General features: G+C 44.6%; 1 protein-coding gene across 1 annotated transcript; it reads right to left on the reverse strand.

The window, feature by feature from the left end:
• Nucleotides 1–1,618: 1,618 nt before the first annotated feature.
• LOC108787406 (catechol O-methyltransferase-like) lies at nucleotides 1,619–8,366 on the reverse strand. Its single transcript, XM_018556952.1, has 4 exons — nucleotides 8,081–8,366; nucleotides 4,328–4,521; nucleotides 3,442–3,573; nucleotides 1,619–1,831 (listed from the first exon to the last, which is right to left on the reverse strand). Exons 1-4 carry the CDS (start codon nucleotides 8,364–8,366, stop codon nucleotides 1,652–1,654), a joined length of 792 nt encoding a protein of 263 aa, XP_018412454.1. The 3' UTR covers nucleotides 1,619–1,651.
• Nucleotides 8,367–9,217: the final 851 nt, after the last annotated feature.

Raw genomic sequence — 9,217 nt, forward strand, 5'->3', positions numbered from 1 at the left:
GTTCCCCCACAAATCTCTCGTTCTTTCCTGGCTACCCTTCCCTTTGCTTCCAAGGTTGCCTTGCAGAAAGTTCTTTTTGACCAAAGGCCAAGCAATTCTGGATCTGAGTGTATTAGCTCCTTTGCACAGTGATGGAATTTCCTGTTGCGGATTCCTCCCCTACCCTTCTTCCCTTTTTACTTCTTTTCTCCTGCTTCTCTAAGTTCCCATCCATTCCTTAGTATCCTTCCCAACCCTATCCCTTTACCCTGAGCTTTCTTCTCCTGACCTTCTCTCTTTCCTCCAATCACTCCTGCTCTCCTCTTCACTCTCTTTTCTGGTCCTTTCTTTCTTGTTCATATCTTTCAATGTCCTCCCTGTCTTGCCCGTTGAGTTGAAGGGCACAGATGGGTTATCCTGTCCCTATTCTCAATAACATATTCACAAATACCTAACGGGACTTATTTGTCCTCACATTTAAACATTGTTGTTGACTTTGTGCTATGTTTTGATTGACCTTTCGCTTCTACGCTTGTTTTGTATTTAACACTGTTTCAAATATAGCAACTGTACAAATGCAACCATTTAATTTGTTTCCTAATAAAGATTTTTGAATGAAAATAATATGACAATATCTTCAAAAATATGCATTTCCTCTAGTTTTTCAGAGTGTTTTAGGCATGAACATATAAACATACAGTATTTGGTGGGATTGTTAGGTACTCTTCTTTCTGGACGGAGCTGGAGAGGTTCCTATTAGTTCTCTTTGGATGTGGTATACAGTTGACCCCATGAGTGGCATTGCTTAACATATAGCCTTTTTAATTGCTCTATTTATAATAATAATAATAAAAAAACAAAAAAACACTATACTTTTTTGTTATGGCAGCAGCTAAATGGACTATTGCCAAACAATGGTGTAAACTAGATTTACCCATCACTATGGTCTATGCCAAGCTTTCTAATATCTATATAAATGAACAAATACTTAGTACACTGTTGGACACACTAGAAGTCTTTCAAATCTGACAACCCTGGGAGCAATTTCCCTAATGTGCATTCCCTTATCCTGCCATTGATGCATATGCATTGGCACGCAATTAGGCAAATTAGCTATTGTTGAAGAATTATTTATTAGAATTTTGGAGAAGACCGCTATAAATGCTGCTCTTATAATCTCATAATCCTGAGGTACATTTCTGTGGTATGTTTAGTACTCTGAATATGGCCATAATATGTTTTTTTTTTATTTACATAGCTTGCCATTTTTAATTTTAAAAAAAACACCACAAGATCTGTATTAAATTTCTAAAACTGGACCTATACGGAAAAGTGTGTACTATTACTCTAAATGTACCGCAATGCATTTTTGTCCTGTAATGAAGATGGTGAAACATATACATATGACATATGTAACTATTTTTTAAAGGACCAGATAAACCTGGAGTAAAAAAAAAAATATAGGGGATGAGAACAGGAACGTGTGAATTAAAAGTACCAATCACAGTTCAGTGTGCTTTATAATCAAGAACAGGTAGTTATTAGAATGTAGGCCATAAACCTATGTTAAGTGCAAATAGCCAAGTAAAAAAGACAAGCACACTGTTTGAGAACAATTTGTTACCAAAACCATTTGAAGGCTTCTCAGACATATTTATAATCATAACAACATCTATCCTCTAAACACAGCCTTTTCTAGTGCATCTTTCTCATTCATATACTCCAAGAACGATGGATAGTTTGTACAGTCATAGTGGCCACAAGTACGAACATATTTCAAAAAGTCTGGAGCCCCTGGACAAATGACGTTGTCTGCGAGGATGACAGAGCCCTTTCTAAGCAATCTGCATTTCTGTAGAGAACAAAAAAAAAATAGTTTAGAAATGGCACATAGAAATGTTTGCACGTGCCTTTGAAATGATCCAGGCTTAATATGCAAATTACTATAGAAAAGTAGTGAGCTCATCCTTCTACCACAGTGATCCAAAAGGTGTGGAAAGCACCAGGTAGGAATAAAGTGCAGAGCATTTACAGGGTTAGGATTTGCCTCCCTTGAGAGCTGCATTAGCAAAAGTCTACTTGTCTAAGACTTTATTTTCCAATTCAGAGGGGGAACATTGAAGCTGAACTTTTGTCTTTTTTCAATCTGAATATGTGGCTATGAAGCCTTTGGCTGTGTGAGGAGCAGGTGTTTTCTGATGTGTGAAACAATAATCTATCTCTTACTACTAGGCCATTTGGCCAAAATCAAGTGCTGTATGTGTTCTTATCAGTGTGCAGGAGGGAATATGTGCCACTGTTCTGTCCGTATGGTAAGAATGGCTGGCTGCAGAGTACCTTGCCTGATGGGGGGGATCAGGAGTACTTCCATAGTGTTCGGGATCTGAAGGGTCCCAGTTCCTCCTGATTAGAGCAGATCTACCTGGTCTGCCCATGGGCTGGGAGCACAGAGGCCCACGGTGCTGTCCCTCCCCTCCTTCTGGCTAGCTCAGAGCAATATTTTATCTAGGCTGGAATGGCCTGCAATGTTTTGCACTGGCACTTATTTATTTATTTTTATAACACTTTAGGCAGGACTGCACATTTTGTCCCCACAGAAGACAAAGGGTGTGGGTGCTTTCAGGGCCCACCCTGATGTTGGGGAGAGGTTCTTCGGCCTTCAGGTCTTTTTGCCTCTCCCCAATCGCAGATCTCTTTGGGAGAGCCCTCACCAAGTACTTGGTGGACCGGCTTTGGTTGGTCCCTAAAAGGGGGGGTCGACCAATATGGTTTTCAGAACCGATAGATTCCACAGCTGGCAGCTGAATATAAACAGAAGGCAGTGGGCAGTGCAATAGCCAGCCTGTTATTGCCTATTTCAAATTGGGATAGCCAATAGCAGGCTGGCTATTGCACCCGTCCACTTCCTGCTGTCAATTAGCAGAGGAGCGGACCTGAAGGAGAAAGTTCTCCTTCAAAGTCCTTTCCTTATTTCCTGTATGCGGGTGTATCTAGGCAACCTAGGGGGAGGGGTTTCACTTGACTGGGCATCATCTTTTTAAATATAATCCAATTGTTTCGGAATTCCATTGACCCTGTGTCCCTTAATCAACAATAAACAAAACAGGTTTTAAAGGCCTCAAATCAGCTGATAAGTAGAACCTAAACCCCCCCAATACAACCCTAAAATATATTTATCATACTCAAAGTAAAAATGCCTTTAAAATGGAACTCCAGCTTGCTCCCCAGCCAACAATCAACTTGGAGAACAAACACTAGAGCATGAAGAGGACTCTCGGTGTAGTGCAGCACCAGAGAGAAGGTGAGTATTGCAGTGAAAGCTTTATATTAAGAGAAATTACATTGTAGATAAGAGGAAAAATGGCATTAATAGGAATTATATCATTTTTGTCTGATCATGCAATCTTCCTGTAGCAATTATCAGACTATATGGATGTACACAATACAAACGCTACTACTGACCTCCAGAAGTTGGATATCTGGTAAATATTTTTCTTTCCAGTGATCCACAAAAACAAAATCCAAAGTGTCCACTTCATATTTCTTCTTCAGCTGGGGGATAATATCATGCGTGTTACCTTCCAATATCTGGACCTGGAAATCAATTGAAAACGTTATCAACACAAAATAGATACTAGTAAATTGCCTCCTAAAGGTATGCTGAATTTAAAAAATAAAAGTGATTACTAAAAAAAAAAAGATTTGCTTTATGGTTCCATGATTTCCCTCAATGCATCTCTATTACTATAACCTAATTCTATAACTTGCATTAACCTAACTGTGCCAAGATCTCATTCGCCATGGTTTACCCCAACATCTGAAGCAGAGATCTCAATGATCTAAAAGGCTGGCAGTTTAAAACAACTTGTAGTTAGGCAAGAAAAAAAGTCACTTAAAAGCTGAAGTCCAGGCAAATGGAAGAAAACACTATACAAAGGTTTACATCTCATAATCAATCTCAACAACAATATTTAATCTCATAAAGATACGGCTATGAAACTGTTACAATCTACTCATATTCATGGCCACACCAAGTTTCAGAGTGAAATATGGAGGGTTAACCCTGGGAGCCAGTCATACTTTTTAGTCTACTGCATATAAAATTCAATGTGGACTGTGTCACTTCAATGCCTAATAGTACCCTCAAGGATCTGTGTATATGAATTTAATCTTGTGACATTCAGCTGTTTAAATGGCATTCTTCCAAATGTCATGCAGTCCATGAACATGTCAAAATATGCTCATCCAGTCAGAGAGATATAAGAAACTCTCCAGGAGCTACCAAATGCTGAAATGGTGCTTTAGCAGTTAACAAGCACTGCCTAGCGAGGGCTGGGGTAAAATATACCTTGTCTTTAAATCCAGCAAATTCAATGATCTGTTTGGCTACAGCAGCATATGCGGGGTTAAACTCCACAGTGAGGAGGCGAATTCCAGGCTTTAAGAGTCGTGCTATTCGGACTGTTGAGTATCCACAGTATGTTCCCAGTTCCAGTACTATATTTGGGTTGGTCTCTTTCACTATTTTGTCCAGGATCAGGCCTGTACCAAATAAATAAAATATGATATGTAGAAATTGTTAAAAGCAAAGTGGTATACATTTATGAAGTACATCAGGGCAAGATTTACAAGGTGTGAAAACATTGGCAATGTAAAACATGGGTTCTCAGCTTTTGAATTCAAAGCTTCACTCTTTTCCAAAACTTTTTTTTTTCCAAATCTCATGCCATCTTCAACTGAACCATTGGTCCACATGAGGCATCAGCAAACGTAGCACTTCACACTGTCTCATCAAGATATTATATCTTAGTGATCACAGACTAAAATCACCAAGGTCTCCACGCTATGGCTAATATCATATTAAACCCATGAGTCACCATTATTTTGCCAAATGAGTGGCAGGTTTAATGAAGAACTCCAACCATTTTGGAAGGCCAAGATCAGTCTCCCCCACGCCCCAGCATCAGTTTGCACCTCATTCTTAAAACACTGTACTGTATGTGAAGGTTCCCATGTATGTGGAAAATATGTGCACAGAAAGGGAAGCATTGGGGTGTGTTATGAATGCACACTCACCCCTCCAGGGTTCCATGCAGCTTACCAATGGCCTGTACCATTTGAAGACTTTATTCTATCCCTGGAAAGGAGAGGCAATGTGCAGTGGGATGGATTGACACTGTCTCTCTTAGCCCATTAGTGGGTCTTTTCTGAGGGTAGAGTATGTTGGAGCACAGGCTCTCTCTATTGCTGTTAGCAACTGGAACATGTGCAGGGGGCTCGACCCTCATCACAGCAAGCTCGGAGGACTTCCCTAGTGACAGTTGTGGCAGGATTAAGCCTGTGAAGGAGGTTCATCCAGTTAGACTAGTGTGAATAATATAGGGTGGCAGGTCCTGGCAAGCTAGGTGACCATTAATATCAAGGCTGCATTTACATCACTAGGCACAGAACCTTTGGACCCAAAACACTGCTAGGACAACCTCTTTTACACAGGACTTTTTTTTCTTTACTGGTCCTAAACTGGCATACAAAAATGTGAAAATATGTAAACTAACTTAACTGCTTCAGGACGTTCTGTCCTGAAGTAGTTTTACCAAGAATCATTTTGGTATCATTTTAAACAGCTGGTGATGGCTGTTTAGATACAAGCGATCCGGATAGTTTGTAAGGTGAAGTGGAATGTGTGCCCCCCCCATCCGCCGCCAGAAAACAGAGGGAATGACGTCACTGGCGCATGCACATTTTATCTGTAATTTTCTACACACCGCCGTGCTGAGCTCTGAGAAGCGTCTATGCTGGGATGACAGCCTTTGGTAACATTGCAGGAAACGTATATTTTGATTATATTACAAATGTCATATATGCAGTCTGTACGCGTGTGTGCTTTCTCATCCATTCCTTGTGCCTGTATCAGACATGTGGGAAAAGCAGGCAATGCAGATGTGCAGTTTTAGTTCCCTTACCCCCCTCCTCTTTGAGTTATATGTGCAGGCATGGCCCTTACTGCCATACCTGGTTACAGGAAGCGACATACCCCAGGGCTGGACAATTGGTGACCAGGTCAGGTGGGTGCTGAAATGCCATTTGTGCTTTCCCCTATAGTAGACATTAGGCGTCACTAAGCGTGGAGGCAGTAAGAAAGAGAGGAGAGATCTCCGGATGCTCTGGCCTGGGTGGCCCTCTCTATGGTTGGGCCCAAGGTGCACTTTGTTATTGTGGAACAGGAGCAGGCAGTGGCTGTGAAGCCTAGAGCAGAACTGTGCAGAATGACACAAAGGGGGGCAGACTGCGGTGTGTCAGTGAGAAAGTGAGGCCAGCCATGCCCCAAGTTTTGCCGTTTGCGCTAAACTGAGAAACGCAGCCTGTGTGAGCTGGCCTGTACCAGGGATGGATGGGAGAAACAGAGTAAGTCCATGGACTGACACACTGCTGTCTTTTCCCATCAGTGCCAGTTCACAACTATTCACAACAACATTGCCATCATTTGTTCTGCCCTCTACAATGTATGAGGAGACACAAGGCATGATGGGAGGTTCCTTAAAGTTTTGTATAAGGGGGGCAGGTTGCATAGTGCTGGCTCCCAGGCTTTTAAAGGTGGCTACTAGTTCCTGCTGAGATGTGTCCAGGCCTGCCATGCTTCCTGCTAAGCTCAGAGGCTGCTAATGCTTCAGACAGGTGATGATTCTAGAGGGGGAGGCACTAAGGTTTGCTTATGGCCTGCATACGCACAGTGAAATCTTTGGTTAAAACCGAGGGGGCCACACCCAAAAGAGCTAAAGATTCCAAGTAATGTAGAACTTAAGTGGGGATAATGTTCCAGGCTGTTGGTGCCAGGCCCTTGAAAGGGAGCACTGCCGGCCACTCTGGGACTGTAAGTGGATTGTGAGCCAGAGTGAACCTACTGTATATAACAGGACTGTTTCCCGTGTGTTTAGAATCTGACATGTTGCAATAAAAGCAGAGGCAAATTAGCTCAGAATACAAGGTAAAATTTTGGGTACTCATGGATCACCTTCTAGAAGAGAGGTTCAAATGATCAGAGGTGACCAGGTCACAAGGATTAACCAAGGTGAAGCCGCATGTCTCTTGCAATTAAGAGCGGTGGCGGGAAAATGCTACCTCATGCTGAATGGCAGGGACAAGCGCACAGAGTGTGCCCATGCAACACTCCACCTAGTGACACAGCACTTGTCAGCATTTAAACCCTTTCCATTGAAAAACAATGGAAAATACAGATAATCTAATCTAATGAGTTAATCACAAAGCGAGTCTTTAGAAACTGGATCACACCAAAGGGGACAGTGCTCCGCGGCTAACACAGTACGCAAAGATATGGAATGCACTACAATGCCGAGTCCAATGCCCGAAAGTCACATCCCAAGTAGGCCCCACAATTGTCCACTCCAGCAGGGTCTGGTTACAGCTATTGCTGAGGATACACCGATCTGGATAACTGCAGTTTGAGCAGTGTATAGCGAAATCTTGAAGAAAAAAATAATAATCTTGAACAAAGGAAAAATGGCCAGTATAAACTTTTCTCAGTAAAGCAAAAGCATCCATCCTCCAAGAAATCTAGGCCAAAATAGCTGAACTGGAAAGTGAACTGAATTATAGAATGTTTCCAAATCAGCTATTTTGGCCTAGATTGTTCCTCTCCTGCTGCCTTCTCCGAACTCTTCACTAGGGTTACTACCAAAACCCGAACACTCTAGCACTGCACAGCATGTTTTTTTTGGAGAAAATACGAGAGAGAGAGCCAGGAGAGAGAGAGAGCGCCAGGAGAGAGAGAGTGCCAGGAGAGAGAGAGCGCCAGGAGAGAGAGAGCGCCGGAGAGAGAGCGCCAGGAGAGAGAGAGCTCCAGGAGAGAGAGAGAGCGCCAGGAGAGAGAGAGCGCCAGGAGAGAGCGAAACGACGCAGTAGCGTTCAAATAGACACGAAGAGCGCGCACCACATCTAGACAATGGAGCGCCCGCTCCTTCCTGTGGACCGGCTTCGGACACAAGGAAGGGAGGACAATGTCCTCATTCAAATGGAAAGCCAACAACGCCTGAGGCAGGAAGGCCGGGCGAGGCCGGAGAACCGCCTTGTCCCTATGGAGAACCAGAAACGGCGACCTGCAAGGCAGCCAACTCAGACACCCTCCCAACGGAGGTAATGGCCACCAAAAAGGCCACCTTTTGGGACAAGGACAGAAGCGGAAGCTCGTGAAGAGGCTCAAAGGGAGAGTCCTGAGGCACCGAAAGCACCAGGTTGAGATCCCACGGAGCCAAAGGCGAATGGACAGGGGGCGCAATACGCATAACCCCCTGAACAAAAGTGCGGACCAGAGCATTAGACGCCAAGGGCGGCTGGAACATCACCGTCAGGGCAGAAATCTGACCCTTCATCGTGCTCAAGGCCAACCCTTGAGCTACCCCACGCTGCAAAAAGGCAAGAATTTTGCTGACGGAGAACAAGCGAGGCGACCAAGCTCCAGCCACGCATCAGGCATCGTGGAGATAACCGCAGCAGACAACCCCCGATCCCTCAGGACCTGGCTCAACAGCCATGCCGCCAAAGCCAGCGACTGTAAAGGATTGAACACAGGACCTTGGGACAGAAGGTCCGGACGCAGAGGCAGACGCCAAGGAGCGTCCACCAACATTTGAACCACGTCCGCGTGCCACACCCTTCATGGCCAATCCGGATCCACGAGGATCACGGGGACGTCTTCGGCCGCGATTTGTCGCAGCAGTCGAGGCAGCAGGTAAAGCAGAGGAAAGGCATAAATCAGACCGTAAGGGTCCCAAGGAGCCACCAAGGCATGTACCGCCTCTGCCCAGGGATCCAGAGCCCTGGCCACAAAGACTCGAGACGCCAGAAGATCCACATCCGGCATCCCCCAGCGTAGACAAAGCTGCTGAAAAACCTCCGGCTACAGGGACCACTCTGCCGGGTCCATCGACAGCCGACTGAGGTAGTCCGCCTGCCAATTGTCCACCCCCGGAATGTAAACTGCCGAAAGGGCAAGAACCTGACTCTCTGCCCAGGAGAGAATTCCGGACACCTCTTGACCTGCGGCCACGCTTTGAGCCTCCATGGTGGTTGATGTATGCCACCGCATTGTCGGACTGAACCTGAAGCGACAAACCCTGAAGACGGTCCGACCAGTGAAGGAGGGAGAGGCGGATCGCCCGAAGGTCCAACACATTTATCGGCAGACGGGACTCGTCCGGCGACCACCGACCCTGCACCGTCA

This window comes from Nanorana parkeri, unplaced genomic scaffold (genome assembly GCF_000935625.1).
Source record: "Nanorana parkeri isolate BGI_ZX_2015 unplaced genomic scaffold, ASM93562v1 scaffold260, whole genome shotgun sequence".
NCBI lineage: Eukaryota > Metazoa > Chordata > Amphibia > Anura > Dicroglossidae > Nanorana > Nanorana parkeri.

What these genes read in the sequence shown, in the direction of transcription:
- LOC108787406 (XM_018556952.1), bottom strand. Translation starts at nt 8,366, where the DNA reads ATGAAGGGTCAGATTTCTGCCCTGACGGTGATGTTCCAGCCGCCCTTG. An exon ending in TTGCTGGATTTAAAGACAAG is followed by an intron (nt 3,574 to 4,327) that starts GTATATTTTACC and finishes ATTGATTTCCAG; the next exon opens with GTCCAGATATTGGAAGGTAA. An exon ending in CAGATATCCAACTTCTGGAG is followed by an intron (nt 1,832 to 3,441) that starts GTCAGTAGTAGC and finishes TGTTCTCTACAG; the next exon opens with AAATGCAGATTGCTTAGAAA.